Source organism: Stegastes partitus, unplaced genomic scaffold, assembly GCF_000690725.1.
Source record: "Stegastes partitus isolate 25-593 unplaced genomic scaffold, Stegastes_partitus-1.0.2 Scaffold1822, whole genome shotgun sequence".
Taxonomy (NCBI): domain Eukaryota; kingdom Metazoa; phylum Chordata; class Actinopteri; family Pomacentridae; genus Stegastes; species Stegastes partitus.
The window spans coordinates 1-23073 of NW_007579553.1; the positions used below are offsets into that span (position 1 = coordinate 1).

A 23073-nucleotide genomic window follows, 5' to 3' on the forward strand; every position below is an offset into this window, starting at 1 on the left:
CTTCAGCCTGCCCAGTTCTCTCTTCGCCTGGGATGTTCAGAGGAACACGTTGGGGCAAGAAGGCTGGTTGTGAGTGTGGGGCCCTGCGGGGGAGGGGAGGTGTGGTGGTAGGAGAGCGGGGGTGGTGGTGCAGTAAAGAGCAGCGGGGGTGGTGTAGGGTGGACTGAGCCGGGGGAGGGGTGCCTGGCTGTTCAAACCAGTTTAAAACGGCGTTCAGGTCATTCGTCCACTCCTGGTCCCTTCTAGGTTCAGTCTTGGGGTCTTTGTGGCCAGAGATGGTCTTCAGGCCCCTCCAGACCTGCTGACGTTATTCAGTTGATCCTCCATCTTCTTCTTGTAGCTACATTCCCCCGCTCTGATCTTCCTCCTCATCTCCACCCTGACCTAAAAGCTCTCCGTCTGTTCTTTAGGAGATCAGCAGTGATCACTGCCATCAGGCGTTTTCTGTAACTCTTTTAAAATTATTCTTTTCAACCACAATTCAAAAACAACGTCTTATTTCACTAAATTATAATTTAGCAAATTTTTATTTATTATCACTTTCTTGAGTTTCTAGTTATTTGAGTGTGAATTTTGCCTTTTCTTCAATGGAAGGGGATGAATAAATATGATTATAATAATGAAGGTCCCACCTGCAATATTCTCTTAATGTTTATTGATGAAATAGAAAATTACAATAAAATTTGCTGTGACTTATTTTTGACTTAACTAAAGTAAAACATTAACAGGGAGCATTTTTCTTTTACTACTTCTGCAGATAACATTTACTTTTTCTCAAGTAAAGTGTTGAATTGAGGACTTTAACTCGTAGTGGAGTGTTTTCATAGCGCAGTAATTAATGAAAGTATCTGAAAACTTCTTGCACCAATGTTTACTTTCTATTTTGGCTGCCAGTGAACGCGTCGCGGTCTGTTCAGGGGACACCGACCTGGTCTGATGATCACCACACGAGGTTTGAGGGCAGCCATCTGCTCGATCTGCTTCCTCAGCCGCAGGACTTCAGTCTTGGAGCGGGTCGCTTCATCCTGGAACTCCTTCAGCGTCTTGGACACCAGAGCGCAGATCTCCTTCGCGGCCGCCGACAGACGCTCCGTCACCACCAGTTCGAGCAGCTGCGGTACAGACATCTCCGGGAAGAAAAAATGAAGAAAAGTTGCAAGGCTCGGAGCAGAGATTTTGAAAAGAGGAATCCACTCCCGGCAACAAACAGGCGGATGGCGACAAGAGGAGTCAACTTTAAAACGTGCGGGGTTGGTTTGAGCAGCGCCCCCTGCTGCACGGGAGGACCGAGTGGGTCAGGAACACTGGACACAACACCTCCAAGAAGGAATATAAATATAATATATATATAAATACTGCTCACAAAACTACATTTATAGAAAGTGAGAAGGACAGTGCCTTGTATAAAAGCAATGAGATAAAAGTAAGATTCATTAAAGAAAATAATCATTTTAAAAAGTTTAAATAAGGCGAGAATTAAAAAGAAAAACGTAAGTAGGTAACACTGGCAATAATTCTGAGATAGTAAAGTGATATAATACATAACAGTAAAATGCTGCACATTGCACTGACATGTTGTACATAAATATGAAATATTACAAATTAAAATAAAATGTTGCACACAAACTCATTATATATTTATTATTTATGTTATACTATATTTATTTATAATTATTGTATATCATATGATATATATACTATTATTGTATATTATTTTTTAATTATTTGTTTATATTTCTCATATATCCACAGTGTTCTTACCTCAACAGTGCAATATATTTATTCTACCATCTGGCTATTACTGTGCTCATTCCTAACTGTATCTACTTCCTGCTGGCTCCTTTAGTAAATATATTTATATATTCTTATTTATCTTTTTTATACTTGTATTTTGCACCACTGGAGTTGTCTCTTAATTTCGTTGTACTCTGCGTATGATGACAATAAAAGCATTCTATTCTATTCTATTCTTCTACATGTAAAGCAAAAGATTTCCAGCCTTTTTCTGTTTTTATTTAGATCATTATGGCTTACAGCTGAAGAAAATCCAAAATCCAGCATCTCAAAACTATTAAATTACTACTGAGAGTGTATAAACAGCACGTATCTTTCAGCCTGGTTCAGTACACAGAACCACGATGGAGGAGAAGGCTGCTGTTTGGAGCATTTTTGCAAAAAAACAAAAGAATCACATTGAGTAAAATTTTTCCACTTTTATTTTGAAAACTGTAAACATTCAACAGCGGTTTATTGGCCGGAACTCATGCTTGACCAGCTAAGGCACTTAAATGTAGAGATAATGTTGATGCCGGTAACACTCCATTATCAGACCCGTATACTCTGTCATTAAAAACATAAAAGGACCATTAAGACAAGAGCATCATAACCAACCGATCCGTTTAAGGCAGCAGTCAGGATACAACCATCAGTATAAATTAACAGAAACCAAGCAGGGGCGTTTATGTTCAGTGGATCAAAAAAATAACCTTTAAGTTTAAGACATCTGTGGCTCAACCGTCCCCAGGTTCAGGGCAACTTGAGCCATCTTGGTAGAGCTTCCAGATCATTCAACGTTTAAAATCGACTTCACGGTTTTCACGGCTGCAGGGGGAATCTGAATCGTTGCTCCATCCAGCTCTTCCCTTTGATAGAAGGACAAACCTCTCACTGCAGCGATGCTCTACAATCTGAGCTCCACTTCTCTAATCCTCAGTCAACACGTGCTATTTGAACACCACAGTCCTCAGAGCTGCTGCACACTGTGACTTCTCTCCTTGTTTTCTTATCTTTCTGTTTATTTTCTCTCTTCTCATGATGAGGCTTTTTAATTTATTGCCTTTCACACATATAAGTCAGGATTCTTTCCTTCAAAGTGCTTTTATTCATAGGCTCCTGACTTTTGGGTACGATTTGAGTTTAATTGTAGAACATATCCTGTGTGTTTAGGGTGCGAATGTGCAGAGGAATGGTTGAAGAAGCTCAGCAGAGATGGAGGGTTTGACCCGTCTGACACCTTCAACCTCAGCGTCAAAGAATATATCAGTCGGCCTGTCAGTATTCTATCTTCTGCTGCTGATTTGATGGACGTTCCACCTTTGATGTCAGTATCTGCTTCCTCCATTTCTTCAAGGATCACTGTTTTGTCTCTGTTTAGCACCACAATGAAATATAATTTGGTTCCTCACAGACATAACTTCAATGTCTTTTTGTAAGATGAACTTTAGCTCAGTTTGCTCCACTATCTTCGGACCAGAGGGCTGCACTGTGGAGCCAGTTTGACATCCTTTGTGTAAGCCGGCTCGACAAAAACTGAAGCCCCAGTCAGGGATAACGGGTATCACGAAGGCGGTTTTCAACTTTCCTTGTCAACTCAGACTTTCTGCTTCAGACTCTGTTCACATAAAAGGAGGCGATTAACGTGTCACATGACTCTTCTTCTGCACTAAATCAAATGATCGGCTGCTTCAGTCCACAGGTTGTTTTAATTCCTGCTGCTTTACAGACACACACCTGCTGCATTGCATCATTTACCGTATTGTAGGTTTCAGTCTCTGATGTTTTGCTTCACACTGCTTTAATCTTTCTCTCCTCCAGTTTGTGTCCTTGCAGTTTCCGACTGATGTGTCGCTGCCACGACTCGTGAGCCTCCAAGTGCACCTTCAGGTTTGAATCGGTGTGAAACGTTCGGCCGCAGATCGTGCAGCGGAACAACTTATCTGAGCCTCTGGGCTGCCTCCCCGTGCACAACTTCAGATGGTGGCTGCTGGCAAACCTCTTGCCGCATTTATCACAAAAATACGGTTTCTCTCCGGTGTGCTGTCTCATGTGAACGACGCGATTGGAGTTCTGGGTGAAAGTTTTCCCGCAAAAGTCACAGCTGAAGGGTTTTTCTCCGGTGTGCACTCTGACGTGTCGAACCAGCTGGTGGTTTTTATCAAACTCCTTGTTGCACTGGAAGCATTTGAAGGCCTTCTCCTCCTTCTGATCAGCGTCCTCTCGTTCTTCTAGCGTCACTTTGCCTTCACTGTGCATTTTGCAGAATTTGAAATGATTGCTGGTGGCAAAACTTCTGCCACACTTTGCACAAAAATAAGGTTTCTCCCCCGTGTGCACTCTCATGTGAGCGAGACGACTTGAGTTCTGAACAAACGTTTTGCTGCAGTAGTCACAGCTGAAGGGTTTGTCGCCTGTGTGGCTCCTCACATGCAGAACGAGCTGGAACCGCTGGTCGAACTCCTTGTCGCACAGCAGGCATCTGAAGGCCCGCCGTCCTTTGTGGCTCTTGTTTACGTGTCTTATCAGATACGAGTCTTTTTTAAAACTTTTGCCACAAATATGACAAGACTTTTCTTCCCTGGGAGGCTGCTCCAGTTCTACAAAGACTTCAACGCTGTGACGAGGCGACAGCGAACCATCACTTAAACTCTCTGTTGGAGCGCCGGGTGAAGGAAGGAGCTCACAGCTAGCGCTCGGCTCAGATTTAAGATGCTTGGCTTGAGCGCTGTTGGAAGCATCGGCCTCCACGTCTGGGCTGATGCACCGATCCTCCCGCTCCTCTTTGACCTGTAGGTGGGTCTCTGGTTCCTCCAGGATGGGAATCTGTTCCACCTTGATGACGCGAAGCTGCAGTGAAGGAGGTGGTTCTTCAGAGGTCGGCTCTAAAGGACAAAGAGGAAACCTGAGACATTTAGTGCACTTACGCTGACCTTTAAGTAAAGTAGAAGACGTACATGAGTTGGTGACATATTCATAGAAAAAGAGTCTGTCTAAAAACATGTCTTGAGAAGTCAGTCAGTCAGGATGCAGTGCTTGGTTCAGAAAGACAAATATTATAATTTCCGGACTATTGAGCGCACCTGAATATAAGCCGCACCCATTAACTTGCTTTTTTCTGAACAGTTCCTGTAACACGGCTGGTTAGGAAAATAAAACTACAGCAGCCTACCAGGAAAAGTCATTGATCGCTATCTTCATCTTCCTCCTGCACTAAAACCACTAAAGTCGTCTTCTTCAGCCTCAGAACTACGTCCTCAGTCTCTCTTTCGTTGTCGCTCTCGATGTCACTTTGGTCTCGAGGCAAATTCGTAAAAATCCATAAATTAGTAAGTTGTTCAAGCTGCAGCGTTCAAAGCGTGTGAAAAAAGTAGAGGCTTATAGTCCGGACATTACGGTAATCGGTCAGAAGTGAAGTCATGTCAGGATGTGGATCAACTATCTGGAGGACGAGCTTCAACCAGAACATTCTGGAGGTGGACCAGTTGTTTAACAGCTACAGCATGTAAACAGAGTTAGATGTAAAAGCTCTGCCAATTTTATTAAACATGTACGAACTCACACTACATGTTAAACTTGAGTTTTAATCACACCGATCGATCGATTGGTCAACATGTGGAGCTGAATGTCAGAATCAAACCAGCAGTCGGTTTTGTCCACAAATCCAAAAAAACACAAGATGATTGTCTCCTTAATGTCGACAAAAAGAGGAAGACAGTTTTACTTTGTGCATTTTCGTTACAGGTGAGACTACACTGCTGGCTGTTGTGTGGTAATGGACATTTATTTTCTTATTTACAGTACGTAGAAATCAAGTGTCTTAACTGTTACAGTCAGAGTTACAGCCAGTAAAGCACTTTTGAATATTTTTATTGTGCAATAAAATTCTCTGCGGCACAAAGAGCCACTGAACTGTGACATTTGTGTTCTTCAAGTCTTGTTTTCTACAATATCTCCTATATCAGATTTAACAATTGTCATCTCAAGTCTCCAGCATTTACCTAAAACAACAATAAAAGCTTCTCATCATGTCTTACCTTCACAGGAATGAGAGTCATGCAATACATCCGTGGTCGAGCCGTCTCCTGAATCCTGTTGAACATTACCTCCACTCAGTATGCGCTAAAAGACAAAATAAACACTTAAAGGAGTCTTTAATGTGTGATTTATGTAGACCTGCTTCACTCCCACATACAACATGTTCACTGTGGAAACTGGAGCAACTTTATATTCTGGATTTTGAAAAATAAAGAATCATCACTCGTCTCGGTGAGTTTGCAAAAAGCTGCATCCGTTTGCATAATAAACAAACCAGAACTTTTCTGTCACTGCAGAGGAGCTAGAGGACGGTTCAACCGTCTCTGGAGCAGTGCTGCACTGTAAGACACTGAATATGAAGCTCAGGACAGTTATTCAAAGCAGACATCCAGTTCCACCGTGACCCACTTCAAGAAATGCAAGCAGAAGATTCTGGAGTTTCCCTCACAGCGGCCCGACTTCTGAAGATCAGAGAGTGGATCCTAAACCTGCTGCTGTCTGCAGCATATGAGCCTAAAAATAACTAACATGAAGTGGAAAAGCAGGTAAAAATGACTAAATCATTAAGAGAAAGACTTTTAAACTGGTGTGCCAGCTCTGGTATCTGCCAACAGGAAGTGGTGAGGATTCATTTATGAGTGTGCTGCAGGCTGGAGGCACATCGTTATCGTTTTATAGTCTAATAATCACCTTCATTTCCAGAAGCTCAGATATTAAAGGAGGCCGTGGTTGACTGTTACCTCCAAGAGAATCTCTGGTCTGCCCCCCATAACGCTAACAGAAGATTTCCCTGCAGACGTTTTGACTTGTTGCTGCAGAAGAAACTAATTTTGTTAATGACGGCTGAGTTTTATTATGTTTCACAGCAAACCACAACATCATGAGCCCAGGAGCAGCTCACCTGAAGGAAACTAAACCAAGTTTTCGTCTATATCATGGTGAAAATAAAACATTAAAAAAAAAAAACTGGAGTGTTTATTAAGCTTTCTGACAAATGAAAAAAAGTAATTAAACATAAATTTTCACATGTGAGTTTAAATTTGTATAATTCTTTTTTTGTGCAGGATTTACTGATGCATGGTGGATTATCTTCACGCTGCATGTGTCTGACTTCATACATCTGGTTTTTCAGGAGGAAAAAAAATCACACTGATGATGTAGAGGTCTGAAAAACTCATGTCTGTTGTATTTACTTTTTTACTAAAAAACAACAACAAACAAAAAAAAAAAACCAAACACGAAAAAACAGCATTAAACTTTGTCTAAGAATGTTTTTTTTTTTTGTATTTTTAATTGGCATAAATACTTAATTTAGTGGCAGTAATTCAGCTGTCATGTTTTTTTTTTAGTGTAAATGTCGTAAATAGACAAATAAATAAAATACTAATTATTATTTATTATTTTTATTTATTTGTTTTTTAATGGTTTTATTTTTGTTTATTTATTTTATTATTGTTCAAATTAAAAACATTTTTTTTAAGTAATTGAAATTTAAAAGCAAAGGGAAAATGTGCATAAAAATGTGCGCATATTTCCTTTGCTTTTAAAGCGACATTATTAAAAAATAAAAAATAAATGAATAAATACAATAATAAATAAATAAATGATTATTATTTTATTTATTTGTCTTCATAATTCTGCTTTTATTAGTCTTTTCTTTTCTGGATTCATTTTTGATTAATATTGCTTTATATTTCCACATTATTTATTTATTTTATTCTTCTTTTTATTTACATTTTTGTTTCATTATTCTTTTTTTGATTTATTTTATAATTTGCCGCTCTCACTACTCCATACGAGTGTTTTTCTGTCATGTAAGTTCTCAGGTATTTATCAGTACCAGTATACAACTGATGGACTCACCTGCGCTAAACTTGGTCCAGGTGAGCGGAAGGAGACGCCGACGGTCGGGACAGCCGTGGGCTTCAGGAAGCGGCGCACCGTGTCGGTCCTCGGCTGCCGGTTAGCGGTGTAGTCCTCCGGTACGAAGTGCTCGGAGCAGACGACGAGCTTCCGCAGCTCCCGTCCCGGAGTGTTGACATCGACGTTCAGGGCGAACAGCCAGAGTTTGAGCCGCTCCGGTTCCCTCAGCGGCAGCCGGTGAAACGACAGGACGGAGCCGGTGTCCGCCTTATTTCTGCACGTCTTCACGGCGCAGCAGTGCGGCATATTTATAATTATAATAATTATTATGAGTTTATGTAAATATTACATGGATGCTAATGTTAGCCTGTTAGCTGTTAGCTCAGCAGCTCCTCCTGCGGATGAAGTCTGTCAAAACAGCCACTCGTCCTGTTGTGCGGTCAGCGTGTACATGCGCACACAGAAAAAGTAGTCCCACGATACAAACTTTTCACGTGTTTGTGAAAGCGGTTCTAAAAACACGCAGAAGGTGCGTTTACCTGCTGGAAAGTCTGGGACAAATTTAAAACTGTTTATCCTCAGGCTATATCAAAATACATTTTAATTACCACCAAGTAATTAAAAATAATAGATATTATTAAATTAAATAAATAAACTCATACTGTCATATTGAATGATCTTACCCTCAATATTTAAATTAGACAAGAAAATTTGTATAATATAAAACATCACATACAAATTATAATATTGTAGGATCTTAACCTTAGTTGTTTTTCTTTGTTTGTTTAATTGGGTAAATTAGTTTAATATATATTTGATATATATAAAATTTAAATTTGGGAAATTTGTGTAATAAATAATAATAAAAACTGTATTAGTCAGATAAATTTATATAATATCTAATTATATATTTAGTCATTTGTTTAATATATAATATTTAAATTAGGCAGGTAAATATATATAATAAAATATTATATGGTCTAACACACACACACACACATATATATATATATTAGTTAAATGTATATAAATGTATATAATTAATATTATAGCATGGTTTTAACCTTAATATTTAAGTTAAGTCAGGTCAGTTGTGTAATATATAATATTGTACAGTTTTAACTTTAATATTTAAATGAAGTAACTTTATATAATATATAGTTTAATGGGGTCTTAACCCTGTTTGGTAAATCTTATTAGTCTACTAGAAAGTCTTTGGGTCAACGGCTGCTGTTGTGTAGGATCATAAGAATCTGACGAGCCACCATTTTCATAATGAGTAATTTAAGTAACTTTTAATTATCAGAACATTTCATGGATCCAGATTTTGTGCTTTCTCTTTATAAATAATCAATAATAATATTAGTCTTGGGTTGCAGTCTTAATATGAGCCTAAATGTCGTGAGCAACAAAGGACTAGACTCCATTCCACTAACCTTCTGTCATGCTTTTGCTAAAACATTTGCTGCAGACACATTAACAGTCACCTGCATGGATTCTTTTAGGAACCAACAGTTTAAAGGTTTCTCTGTGTGCAGGTGCATCATCAGGTCCATGCAGGAAGGCCTCACACTTAAATAGCTTCCCTCCATCATGGCTGCTGCCCACATGTCTGTCGAGGTCAACGTCCTGTTTAAAACAAGTACAGCAGATGTGACAGCGTTCGCTCAGTGTTTCCACAGATGAATTCCTGCCTCTGTGAGCTCAGCTTCTCTGGAGAGACAGCAGCTGCCTGACAGGAGGTTTGGCTGCTGTTCTCGTCTTCTCCCTTCTCTTTATTTGCATGTGCAGCAGCAGAGCGGCCCGATGAAGAGGCCTGATAGACGGCAGCTCCTTCCGTTCCATTCTGAAGTTATTCCACACGGATGGAGGGAGCAGAGTCCAGCGCTGCCTCCAGCTGAATTTCTTCCTCTTTCATGTGCTGGAATAATCACAGATCTTGTCTGTGTCGGGACTCCGTGTCGGGACTCCACTCCTGCTGAGGAGGAAGCACTTCTTCTGAGGCTTCAGCTGCATCTCTTCAACATGAAAGAATGTTCAGTCGCTCCGATTTTGTCATTTACTCAAGATGTGGGACAGAAATATGTCACGTTTCCCTCTCGGTTTAGTTCCTGTCAGTCATTCTTTGTCTTCTCACTGAACTGAACTGTGTCCAGGAGGATGGTGCTCTTACTTTGAAAGGGTTAACTTATATTTCATGCTCTAGAAGCTGAACTGGTGGCACCTGAGACACTGAATTTCATCATTAATTAGGTTGTTTTTTTAGGCTTTCATGATATTTTTAGGTTTAAGACTTTGACTCCAGCTTCTGTTGCTGATTATAATAATTAATTTACATTTTTTTATTTGTTTTCCTCTGATCTTGGCGTACAGTTTTTGTCAGTATGGATGATTTTACCCTTGATTAATGTTTGTAATTGTCTCAGATGTTTGTGATTTAGCTCCAAATCACAAAGACGTTTCTCTTGTGAATATGAAGGCTCACTAATTAATGTTTTCAAGAGGCTATTCCCTCAATTTCCTGCAAAAAAAAGTGTACAAGACAACATTTTGTTCAGTCTTTTCTCACCATTCTCTACATATAATCAGAAAAACTAAATATATGTATAACAGTGGACAGATTTTTTAAAAATTTAGCAGGAAAATTGTGCAAAAAAGTTCAACACAATCTCACAAAGCATGCAGTAAAGATGCAACGCTGTCTTGCTTGGATTATCCACTCGTGCATTACAATATATTTGCACCATAAGACTCATTCGTCAGCGTTAACTCAACAAAATGTGACCAACAACCCACTTTTTCTGGGCTAACCTGTCTTCTGGGGTGTAGCTGCTTGTTTTAGTTGCGTTCAGCCTTTACAGACGGAGACGAGGACTTTCCAAGATGAGAAGTTTATTGGTTTGCAAAGTAGCTGTTTTTACAAAAGCATAAGGAGAAAAAAAAGAACGACATTAGAGTGTACCGTCTTCATCTAAACACTGGTCCCGTGTTCAACAAGACACTAAACTTGGGGTCATTTTTCTGATTATGTGGCATCACGTCTAAGTACAAGTGCTCCTGTTTCTTGTTTTTTTTATGTGTGACAACCAGAAAAAAGCTGCTCCGCTGATCAAACAGCCGACACGATGCTCGGGGAAGATGAAAGACCTTCAGAAGATCAAAGTGACGAGACGCCCCGGTGATCCTCAGACGGGGAACATCCCTGAAAAACTGGCGTCAAGATGATGTTTAACCTGCAGTTGAAAGAACAGCAGCCGGGGCTTTTTCTCTTATTACAAAAAAAGACTCAACTTTTCAATATGCCTTCATAGAAACAGCAGAAAACGGGCATGTTAGCAATACAGACTGTCTTCACCACCACCCTGCCGGTTACACTGCAATAAATAGAAATGATGACATGATTGTACAACCACACGACACGTTAGCAACAGATCGGCCTACTTCTACTCAGAGGACACTTGGACGTGATGAAGTCAGTTAGCACTTTTTTTTTAGGAATTTATTTCATTGTTCTACTTTAAAAAATAAAAATAAAAAAATCACGGGGTAATAGTTTGATTTATTTGTGTCCATTTTCTTGCTTTGGGCGTCTATATGTTTAATTTAATATCAAGGTAAGCGCTAAACTTTCATTTTCATACACACTAGGCTATAAAAGTAAACAGGCGGAAAGAAAACACGTCGGATAGATGATTTAAAAAAAATAAAATAAAACAGCATGCTTGACTGAAACCAAAACTGGCAATATACCGGTAATATGTCAACCTGTTTACAGCATCGCCAGGTACTTGCTTACATGCACAACAAAACGCTTTCAGCTCAGCTTGTTATCCGTAAAAAAGACGAAGCCCACCGAGGAGGCCGCGCTCACAAATATGTACATCCAAAGTCCAAAAGCTGGGTACAGACCTGGGTCAGATAAACGGGTTTTCTTACAATTTTCAGGGCAGGAAAGGTGCAAACGTCTATGTCACAACAGATTCTAAATAACCGGGGAGATCATCAGATTACAATCAGGAAGAGAATGACATTCAGCTTTTCTTATATCTTTAAAGGGTTGTAGAACAATTAAATTAATAGTCAAGGGGCGACGAATGACGAATTCCCAAGATTGTTCTTCGAAAGATGGGATCATGAGGAGATCAGGAACGTTGTATTTCAGGAAGAAACACAATAAAAGGGTTTCCACGCACAAAAATGTCTGTTTTAAGTGTAATACTAAGCAGTTGTGAGTCTTGTAAGTGGACACCAACACTGTTTTTTGTTTTTTAAAGTGCAACAGAACCAAAGCTCAAGTACCGTCCAGCTGATCGTGTACCTGCACCGCGAAGAAGAAACAGAACACACCACCGTGCTCGTACACAGCTGGAAAACCCACAACGAAACCCATTTCCTGCACACGCTCACGCAAACACACGCAGTCGCACAAAAAAAAAAAAAAAAGCCTCCTGGTTCAAGCCCTTTAGTTCAGGAAGTCTTGAATTGTTCGTCTCCCTCCCCCATCATTCCTGCTGCTGAGAACCCAAAAGCCCACTTCGACCCCTCGAATCTACGTCACTGAAACGAACCGCCGAGTCACACTTAAGAGTTATATCAACATGTCATTACAGGAAAACTGTAGAGTTACAAATGGTCACCAGTTAATAGAAAGAACACAAAAACCCCAACAACACACCCCATCAACACAGCAATTTGTACACATTTGTTCGGCTGTAATACTGGAGGAAATGATGCGTCACGCTGGCTCCTATCCTTCTGAATGCAACCCCTCAGCGCCCTCGCGTTTGTGTCCGAAACAAACCAGCGCCTGCCGGGAGACGACGGAGGAAGACCTTGTCTGACCAGTCAGGCGAAAACAAGTCCTGCTCCCGGGCAGTCGAGTTATTGCTAGGAACTAATAAATACTCAGTGCACGCACAGACAGAACTCTCCGCTCTGATGGATGCTGCACGCAGGTAATGAGATGGTAAACAAAAAAAAAAGAGGTTTCCTTTAGCCAGGAAGCTTCATTAACGCGAGCATCAATTATCGAGTGCAACTGCTCTGCACAGATGTCATGGCTTAATTCACAGCAGCGAGAGACGGTGGGAGAGAATCCTCATGAACTCGTTGTGACGGAATGCTTCGAATGTCAAAATCTTAACGGGAATTCTGTGCAGCTTTGTGCAGCTGTCGACCCAAACGTGGATACGCTCTGTGTAGAGATGATCCAACAAGCTCAAGTTTTACTGTCACCAAAATGGAAAAAAAGCAGAATCAGCGCCACTTTTTAACGTAAGACTTCTCATAAAGGGTCTATAAGTCGAGTAGGTTTCAGTTATTAAATCATTTGCTAACGTTTTATACCAGAAAATGAAGCTCGGTCGGCTGCATTGCATCTAAACCAAACTCCACGTCCAATTAATCAGTCGGTGAACTTCATTAGCATGTACAGCTGCAGCAGGGATGGACTTTTAGACGCTTACCAGCCTTAAAGCTGCACAATCACCAAACACGAGGGGGATTTTTCACAACCTGGCAACCCGAAAGCTGTTCTTATTAAAGTATTACAACTGATCCACAAAGCGTTAGCAAATGATTCGTCTTATGAACCCTTCACGAGAACAACACCACCCTGAAACCTGTGCAGTGACCTCACAGAGCGTCGATACTGGAAGAGGCGTAAACAGAGCACCTTAACACTTTTAATATTCAAGAGTTTTGCATCGAAGATAACCGCAGCTATTAGTGTTTATGATAACTCGCTGTCTCCCTAAGGGAAGGACTTGTTGTAAAGACAAAACGGTGCGATGCAACACAGACGTGACGCTAACATGAAGAACCTGCTGGCCGTATCAAACAAGGCTGATTTATAGTGTTTGTCCGCCTCGGTGCGGACGAGATGCTGATGTGGAATGATTCAGGAAACAGAAAAGACGTAAACTATAACAGCACCAGCCATACCACCGAGACACTTTTAAAGAAATGATTCTGTGCGTGGTCTAATATCGTCTATGCTACTGTAGAGACATGAACACTATACATTCAAAACACCACCAGGATCCGCTCCTGCTCCCCAACTGACCGTCGAATGCGACTGAAGGCGCTCAGATCGACACGTGCACACACTTTTGGAGAGAAATGCCTTTTTTGTTTTTTTTGAACAACTGCTGCTTTGTGAGAGTACGGAGAGCTTGCATATTGTGAGGTTTGTTTGGTGAGTGCAGCGGCGGGGAGCAGAGTCCAATTCATAAACCTGTTTATCAAAACTTCCTCTAATCTCCTCCCTCACCGGAGCAAACAGCCAGAACGCCGCCGCACAGACGGGAGAAGGGCTGCAGCGACCGCTAAGATGAGCGCAAACTAACACAACCATGCTCAATATGGGACGCCACATCCTTGTCATGATATAATCCTCATTTTGGGGTATTTGGGTCGGTGAGGCTGCAGCGTGTTACCATGACAACTGGATCAAACCCAAGGGATGGCAGAGGAGCACCGACGGATACATCAGAAAACAGGGTGTTGCTCTATCGTGATCAGAAGATAAGAGTTTCCAGAAGATGAACAATAACTACACATCCAGCCGGGCTGCCAGAATCTGCAATCGTTGTTTTTTGCTTTAAACCAGATTCATCTGATATAAAATCATGTTTCAGCCCATGTGGGAGTTAGAAAAGGCTCAGACTGAATATTCAAACGCTGCTCGGATTCAGGGTGAACGTGCATTTTCCAGTTCTAAGATTTTTAAAGTCACTAAACCGAAGTGAATCATCTGAATCAGTCACTAATAATTTTTTCCATATCAGCTGCTCGGTGATGCTTTTTTTTTTTTTTCCTGAGTAACTGGTTTCTAGAACATCTGAGTTATTTTTCCGTGATACCGAAAGCCCTCCACACCTGCCTCCATCTCTGCCTCCCCGAAGGATTCAACAGGATTAAAATGAACGTGCTATAAATAATCCCTGATCTGACAAAACTGGGGCTACGAGGACAGATACCTGAAAACGGAGCAAACACATTCACCCACAAAGCTTCATCATCATCATCGTCGTCGTATCAGATCCTGGTCGAACAGAAAGAAAAGAAGCAGAAGAAACTCTAACTTGTCGCTGCCGGAGCCTTTTTCCAGCGGCTATGCGGCCGCAGCGTTGCATGATGGGTTATGGGTGATGACGTAACAGGCGCATATGTGTGTGTGTGAGTGTGTGTGAGTGTGTGTGCGGTCATCTGTGATCCAGTCCTCGCTTCACAAACGACTTGCAGAGCGGGAAGCTAGCCGAGCTTGGTGATCTGTAGGTCTCCTTGTATCCGTACTGTGTCGATAGACGGCAAAGATTTTACTTTGTGATAAAAGTCAAAGAGCTGGTGTCCGTCCACGAATATCCGGAACCGCTGGTGCTCGCAGTGGATCTCGATCTGCAGGGAGGAAAAGAGGGAAAAGGACGGAGAGATGTGAATAACGCAAGCTGTGATCGAGCAAAACATCAACTTAAAACCAAGCCTCCAGGTGCTATGCTAAGCTAACTGGCTGCTGGCTTTAGCTTCATACTCCTTTTATAATCTTTTCTATCTTACGTCCACCTCCTTTGTAAAAACAAGTCCAAATAAGTCAATTCATGAGAGTGTTCGGCCACATTTACGAGTGCCGAGCGTCTCCAAAATAAAAGTAAATTCTCACCAAGTACTTTGTTTAAACTCTGAAAAATTCCCACAGAAATGAAAGTTAAAAAAAAAAAACCTGCACTCTGCTTGAACTTGATTTTATGACCTGAGGAGACACGAGGACACTTCTGTAAATGTTCAACTATTCAAGCCGCTTGTTAGTTAAACACAATCACTATAAAAACACCAAACATGGCGTCCTGCGTGTGACGAGTTTACAGGAAAACGCCCGTCCAGCTAAACACTTTAAAGGAGATTTGCTTATTTTTGACAGCTTCAAAAAAGGCAAAGTAATAAAAAAAAATAGATGTGGTATTGAAAACACTTGTAATGACTTTCTGTCTGCATTTGACTTCATTTTATTTAATTTTTTAGAAAGATTGCATTAAAACTACCAGCCTGAGATCAAGCTTTCATTCATTTGGAGTTACATTTCTGTCGGCTGCGAGTCCAATATTTAGATGTTTTAGCTCAGTTTTGGTCTCCACCAGATCCTGAGGAACATTTATTACACTTTAGCTAGTAAACGTGGCTACGTAACGAACTTTTCTAGTGTTTGGTGTCGACGTATTTGTCTGGAAACAGCTTGTGAGCCCCAGAATCAGCTGTACAGAGTCACAAAGTATTAAAACGACAAGATGTTTAAACAAAACAATGAATTAAAGACGCTAAAAGGTGGAAACCCTACATGTTGCACATCTTTTTTGCAAACAATTACTTAGCAAAAGTTGATGTATAAGACGAGGAGCCATCTGCTTTTACATAAAAAGTTCAAACTACATTCTGAACTGATGCTTAATATCTGCTGTGTGTACAAAACCCCCAAAATTCTGCCATCAGTGAACCTCAATGACTCGAGAACAACAGAGCAACAGTTTCTCTGTGGTTTGGATCAAAGACAGCAAACTTGTAGGTGTGATCTCACTGCTCGAGGAAAACTGTTTCCGACGGAGCAGCAGAAGTGAGCCGTCCTGCTCCGGAGCCGCAGCGCATCATGTGTTCGGCCACATGTCTCCAAATCCATGAGATAGTTTGTTGGAGACGTTAATCTGCAGCTCGCAGCCTCTGACACGGTCATGACTGTGCCGAGTTGCTCAGTCACACTCCGACCACAAACAACAGGACTTTATCAGGGAGCTGACAGTCAGCAACCGCAGGCAGGAATCGCCTCTAAAAATAACCCATTAGCTGCTGTGACCGTCGTAGTTTTAGGGTATTATTCATTGTTAAAAGCAGCTTCTAGTAGAAACTCTGGTGCATCAGTCTGGGAGCAGGTTTCTCTGGTTAAATGCAGCTTCGTCTACTTTCATCTGAACACCATCTGCGTTCTTCGTGTCCACATTCAGAACAACTAGAGCGGAATACGACATTAAAGACCTAACAAGTCCTCGGGTCCAACAATTACTCATCGTGCGCTCGTCCTGCTGCTCAAAGCCCCCTGACCTCATCCAGCACATGAACAGCTGATGCAGCCCCTCATGCAGTAAACAGACCACGGGCTGTATTTACATTACACGCATAAGCTGCGCCGAGGAAAGCATTTCCTGTTTGTCTCTACATGTTTCTGCTGCGACGTCACCATTGTGACACGAGGTCATCGCTCAGATTTCTTAAACAGAAAAGTCCACCTTTGCAAACAAACTCTTGGACACAGAAGAACAACAATAATTTGCATGTTTTAGCCCATTCGCTGTTAATGACAGAGACTTTGCATGACTATTCAGTGAACCAATCTGAAGATATTAAAGTTATTAAGACTTTTGTTAGATTAGTTTGGTGGAAAATATCGAAATGCAATTATTCCAAAAGATATTGTGATTGCAAGGTCTAAAAATCAAGCTTTAGTTCCATATTTACTCAGTGTATTAACATGTATATGTCATGTGACTGCAACCTCATCAATTATGTAAAGCTAAATGAAAGACAAGGTGTTGAAAAGAACCTGGAACCAGTTAAACGTTGCAGCATTCTTGCTTGCGTCACATTCTCAGAACCGGGCTTGGCCATCATCCCCTGTTGGTTGCACAAGGTCGGCCACGAAAGCTTTGTGAGCAGTGAGACAAACATGTCTTGAAAATGCCTGCAGCTAAAACGTGCTGCATTCAAAAAGAGCCTGTTGCCACTATTTGAAATAAACTGGACAGGGGGGCAACAAGGGAACAAACTGGTCCACTAAAGGCTTTCATAGATGTGTCTGCAGAGCCAAATCAACCCGGTGAGTGAAGAGTGAACACAAACGATGCCCAAAGTGAAACCATGTTAATAAACAACGAGCCTCAATCAGGTCAAAAGAGAAGGAGCCCAAACAAAAGGGAGCATCCAGCTTCCTCCACAACAGCCAGCAGCCAACAACACCTGCCCCCCTGGAAGGGAAGGGAGGAGCCCAGCATCATTAGACATGAGAACACATCATGAATCTTTTACCCTAAAAGGCTGATCGGGGATGAAGGGAAAGTAGGCGGTGGACGCCTCCTCCTCTGTCCATTTCCCAGAGACTTTGGCGCTGCGCAGGAACTGGCGGTCGGTGAAGCGAGCGGTGAGCTTCAGGGCCACGTCATGCTGAGACTCCTCCTTCTCCGAGTCACGGCCGCAGGTCAGGCTGACGTTGAAGCTGAGGGAGGAAGGAAACACAGGCCTGAGATGGCAAAGTGGACGTCAGATGTCCGAGTGGCTAATCTGGGATGAGTCAAATGCACAATTCTGCTGCTGCAAACCAACTGAGTGTTAATTATGCATAATCCCTGCTGCTAGTTTGGGGTTCAGCCTCCCTCCCCTGCAGCTGTGCAGCTCACAAGCATCTCTGTGTTCAGCGCGTGTCCATGGTTACAGTAACAAATTTCCAAACCGCGGAGATGCAACAAAGGAAAACAGCTGTGTGTTTTGAGCCTCCGAGGAGCTTCGTCAGCCGGGACATTCACATGAACTCTGGCATGAATGCTCTGCCAGCAGTGAACAAGATGAGGTCATCGGGAGGCTTCTTCCAAGTTTAACACAAGTTTCCATGTAGGGTAGGAGGACACACCCAAACAAGTCACTGGGGCTGCTTTTTTTGTGTTTTTCCCCCTCTTTTTTCTTTCCTCCCTGCTGGCGAGGGAACGCCCTGTCTCTGCATACTTAAGGAGCCACCATTCTCTCCGGCTGCCCACGCAGTGTGTCCTGGAGTGGCTGTGCAAGTCTGACTGGCCTCACAGCAGTATCTCCGCAAATCAGCCTGCAGCATGCATATGGATGTATTCAAATGACAAATATGCAGAGATAAAAAGCCAGGCTGCAGATAAGGAGGGTGTGCATGCTCTGTAGAGGTCTTATCTTACCTGTCTGGCTCCAGGTCGACAATGCCCATCACTATGATCTTCTTCCCTGGCCGCATGCCGCCCCGGATGCGCCCGCTGAATGGCACCGTCTATGCAAAACACACTGAATTATTACGCACAGCGAGGAGTGCGCATCAAATAAGGACACCAGTTAGGATATTTCCTACCAGGAGACGCGATAAATCCTCCTTGTCAGGTGAGATGAGGCCGGGGTTCCCCAGCGAGTCGTTCAGGTGGTCATCCTCCACATTCTTCAGCACCAGTGACAAAAAACACACACAGGAGGCAAACTATCATTTCTCGCTCCGTCAGGTTGGCTCTAAGCTGACCTGGCTCAGGTTAAACCCCCCACATGAGGCTGCGGGCCTTTCATTCAACAGATACCCGGTGTGGCCTCGCTTGCGACAATGACTCGGTGGCAGCAGACCTGTCATGTTATCACACATACGTTTGGCGAGATTAGAAATTAGCCCCAGAATTTGTGCGCGACGTCGCGAGCACCGGTGTGCGCGGCCTAGGTGAGCAAACACCGCGGATACGTTTCACCACAGTGGATTTCCCGTTTCCTCCCACGGCCACAGATGAAAGAGGAGTCGCCTCTGAATGCGCTGCGCACGGCGGCATTTACAATAAGCGCCGGATAATCGACATAACGGTGCGTAAAAATCTAAACCGGAGGCCGTTATGCGCTGAAATAAACGCCCGTACACGAAACCCGCCGCCCCGGTTCCCCTGTAAAGCCTGAAAATACTCACTATTCCGTCCTTTTCCGCTGCCTGCACCGCCATCTTGAGCAGAATAGCATAGGATGCTGATTATCGGAGCAGCCGTGCCGGGGAGCGTGGTGTGTCAGCGTCGTGGCACTGACTCAGGAGGAGATTCCTGTTCCTGCGTCCTGTTCCTGGATCCCCACGTCTGGCTGGCTCGGGCCTCACGGTCACCTAGGAGGACATCCCTCCGCTGCACTGTCTGCCTGAAATGGGTGGATATCTGCTGACGTATGCTTTATAATAATTACAGACTGAAAGCTTTAATCCCCGTCTGTTGGAGAAGGCTAATCAGATAGATTTTCTCCAACCCTTCACCCAATTAGGCTGCGCGCACTTTGGACAGTTTTGAGGTTTTAATTTCTGGATTGGTGCGACTAAAAACCAGGAAAAGGGGCTGAAGCACTGGTCGGTTAAGCTGCTGCACTTGCGTGTCGTTAATTCGGTGTGAATGTGACACAGAGGGGATCTGGCCTAATTGGCCGAAGTGCGCACACTCAATACTTTTGAATGATTAAACACTACTGTAGGGCTCAGAGGCGGCAGGAGGCTAAAAATAGCTCGAAATCAACCACTTTCTGTTCACTTGTGTGGCCGGGACTTTAATTGGTTTTCACTGAATCAAGTGGACACACTCCCTGTCTCCCTCTCATTGACTTTCGTGCTCCCCATCCTCTGTGTTTTATTGCTGTGCATGCAAACCTCCCCCCCGCCTCCCTCCCTCACCCAGCTCTCTCTCTCTCTTTGATTGTCTCTCATTCAGAGGTTTTCGGTTTAACTGGTCCACTACGCCCCTCTGTGGACATTCAAACGCAGTACAAGCTTGAGCTCAGAGTCCATTTCACAGCAGGACATCTTTGCCATCAGAGCTGCAACGATTAATCGATTAACTGGTAGATTAATCATCACATGTTTAATAATAGATTCAGTGGTTTGAGTCATATATATATATTTTTAAATTAAAAAACGTCAAAATCTTCCAATTCCAGCTTTTTCAAATTGAATATTTTCTGGTTTTTATTTCTCCTCTCTAACAGGAAACTGAATATGTTTGGCTTATTAGAGGCGTCATCTTGGGTTTGTGAAACACAGACAACTTCCATCAGTTTGCGATGAATCGATTTATCAAGTCGACAGATTAATCGGGGATGAAAACAATAAGTAATTGCAGCTTTATCTACCAACAAAATCAACCGTTGATGCAAAATTTGAATACAAAGCTCCAAAGCCATTTCTTTACATCTCACTACATCACAAAGCCTCATTAGGGTTAAGAAAAGCTCACATATACCTGTAAAGACAGTCTTGAGTTTCCAATGACTCCTAGAACTCTACAATTTTCAATGAAAGAATAATTTAAACCCATCACAAAAAAACAATCAGACATTTTAGTTCTTTCAGTACAGATCTTCTGCAAATATGACAAAGTCTGCGGGATCAAACATATACATACATTCATACTAATATCTGGTTAAGCCATTTTCACCTCAACTAGGTTCTGTTGATTTCCGTCCACAAGCTTCTGGATTTGTCTTTGACCCTCCTGTTGACAGGGTTGGTCTGACGCAGACTCGTTTTTTCATCACAGTCCACAGGGTCTTGATGGAGTTTAAGTCAGGACTTTAGGAAGGCCGGTCTAAAATCTTAATTCTAAATCTTAATGGAAAATGAGAAATAAGGTCAAATGTCCTGGAAAAGGTTAAGTTATCCTGGAAAATGATTTGTCCTCCCAACTCCAATGTGTCATGCTAATTATTACGCTGTAACCTGTGGGTGTGTTTGCATTATTCTATGATACATCTGTCATAATTATTTTTCATAGATAAATTATAGACTGCAAACGTCTGAGGAATAAACATGGAAACAATCGGGGTAAATGCAGGCTGCAACTGTGGAAAACACTTCCAAAGAATGAGGGGGATGGGAATGTACGTCATGGTCGCTCTTCTACAGAACAAGCAGCTCCAGCAACCCTTTCTCTTCGTCTTTTCTTTCCCTGTCTCCTGTTCTTCTGGTTTCTTCTCCAGCTTTTTCTTCTCTGTCTTTTCTTTCTTTTGTTTGTTTCCTCTGAAACAACTGAAGAAGCTCCTCTTCTTTTTCTTCTTCTCTTGGAGCTCTTCTTCCTCCCCCTCCACAGTTATTTCTTCCTCCTGCAGGTTGTTGCTTTCCTGCTCCAAGACCAAGTCGGTTTGGTTTTCTGCTTGGTCATTGGTCTCTTCTGGCACTTCCTTGTCCTGGTCCAGAACCCTCTCAGAGACAGCTTCACCGGTCTCCATCTGCAGGTCTTCCTCTGACTCACTCGTTTCCTCCTGCAGTGTCTCCTTCTCTACTTCAAGAGTCAGACTGAGGATCTCCTGTTCCCTCCTGCTGATCTCCTCCTCCAGCTGATTCAGCTCGTCATCCATCGCCTTCATGGTTTCGGCAAATCGCTGCCTCTCAGCCTCCAGGATCTCTCCACAGTCGCTCAGCACAGTCTCTGTGTTTCCACCAGTTCTTGGTTGAGGACAACAAGAGTAGAGCTCTGGTTCAGTTCCTCACTCACTCTATTGTTGTCCTGCACTGTGCTCTTCCAGCTGCATGTTGTGCTCCATCAGCTGCTGGCTTTGAGCTCTGGATGCATCCAATTCGTTTTGCAGAGATGGGAGCAGGCCGGGGCGGATATGTGGACCAACCTGGGGTTTTGGTTTACCTTTCTTAGGCATTGTTTATGTGATCGTTAGCTACATGCTAAGTTGCCGCAAAAATGGTATGAGTTTTTTGGCTAGTTTGCCAAAAGCTTTTCTCCATAGTTGTGGCATAGGAGCAACTGAGATGTTTTTTTTATTTGTTTTTTTTCCCCAGAGGAATCTGAGAGAATGACCTGGGAAAATTCAAGTCACTGAGCTCCTCAGACTTCCCATTCTAAGTGTATGTAGCTGAAGTTAATGAGTGTATCAAATGGATCCTTCCTAAGAGAGAAATCACTGAGCTGTAATCAATTGTAATCACTCACAAGAAGTTAAGAGGTCACGAAGAAAACTTGACTGACGCAGCTTTCTACGTCTCCAAATCTGATATTTCAAGTTTAAAAAATTTGTCATATTTCCAGAGGACCTAAAATAAATGTATGACAGAGCCACAGTGTGTGATTGTTTCTGTGACAAAGATGCATGTGCTTTAATCATTCCACCACAGAAAATGGAGAATTCCATAATTCTTAATTTGAGCTTGACCGTGTCACAGTCTCGGGGTTTGTTTTGTTCATTTCCTGTTTTATTTTGACATTCCCTCTCCTTGTGGGTCGTCTGTGGTTTTACGTCCTTCTTTTCCCTCCTGATTAGTTTCACCTGTGTCTTGTCTCAGTCACTTCTCTGTGTCTATGTAGTTCTGTGTCTTCCCTTGTTTCAGTCAGAACCTCATATGTGCTACCATCATGTTCTCCAGCCAGAGTCTTCTCATTGCTCTTGTGATTTCTGTGGATTTGTGGATCCAGTTTTCTTTGGATTACCTTCCTTGCTTTTGGCTGTATGTCTACCTGGATCACCAGCCGCCTTTTCACTTGTACCGCACCAGTAAGTTTGTTTGTTAGAGCTTGTCTGTTTATTTCCACGTCCTACCTGCCATGGTTGGGTCTGCACTTGGATCTTCTGCTGACAAACAACTCAGGGGACGGATACAAGAAAACTTCCAAGTAA

At 42.5% G+C, this 23073-nt stretch overlaps 2 protein-coding genes across 3 annotated transcripts; both read right to left on the bottom strand.

Annotated features, from left to right (window-relative positions):
- Window positions 1-3409: 3409 nt before the first annotated feature.
- Window positions 3410-7980, bottom strand: LOC103372769 (zinc finger protein 79-like). Its single transcript, XM_008302490.1, has 3 exons — window positions 7675-7980; window positions 5811-5895; window positions 3410-4658 (listed from the first exon to the last, which is right to left on the bottom strand). The coding sequence occupies exons 1-3, from the start codon at window positions 7978-7980 to the stop codon at window positions 3565-3567; spliced, it is 1485 nt and encodes a 494-aa protein (XP_008300712.1). The 3' UTR covers window positions 3410-3564.
- A 2569-nt stretch (window positions 7981-10549) lies between these two features.
- Window positions 10550-19609, bottom strand: lgalslb (lectin, galactoside-binding-like b). Of its 2 annotated transcripts, none has more exons than XM_008302486.1 (5): window positions 19388-19609; window positions 18800-18883; window positions 18633-18721; window positions 17743-17929; window positions 10550-15072 (listed from the first exon to the last, which is right to left on the bottom strand). In XM_008302486.1, the coding sequence occupies exons 1-5, from the start codon at window positions 19418-19420 to the stop codon at window positions 14929-14931; spliced, it is 537 nt and encodes a 178-aa protein (XP_008300708.1). In that variant the 5' UTR covers window positions 19421-19609; the 3' UTR covers window positions 10550-14928. The 2 variants fall into 2 exon arrangements, with proteins under 2 accessions (XP_008300708.1, XP_008300707.1); XM_008302485.1 differs by having other exon boundaries at window positions 18800-18892.
- Between the last annotated feature and the right edge of the window lie 3464 nt (window positions 19610-23073).

Bases quoted from the DNA above. Each gene is read 5' to 3' on its own strand.
- lgalslb (XM_008302485.1), bottom strand. From the start codon at position 19,420: ATGGCGGTGCAGGCAGCGGAAAAGGACGGAATA. The intron at 18,893-19,387 runs GTGAGTATTTTC...TTTTTGTCACTG, and splicing joins CAGCGGAAAAGGACGGAATA to GTGCTGAAGAATGTGGAGGA. The intron at 17,930-18,632 runs GTAAGATAAGAC...TTCCTCCCTCAG, and splicing joins GTCGACCTGGAGCCAGACAG to CTTCAACGTCAGCCTGACCT.
- LOC103372769 (XM_008302490.1), bottom strand. From the start codon at position 7,980: ATGCCGCACTGCTGCGCCGTGAAGACGTGCAGAAATAAGGCGGACACC. The intron at 5,896-7,674 runs GTGAGTCCATCA...TTTGTCTTTTAG, and splicing joins CTGGACCAAGTTTAGCGCAG to CGCATACTGAGTGGAGGTAA. The intron at 4,659-5,810 runs GTAAGACATGAT...TTTGTCCTTTAG, and splicing joins TGACTCTCATTCCTGTGAAG to AGCCGACCTCTGAAGAACCA.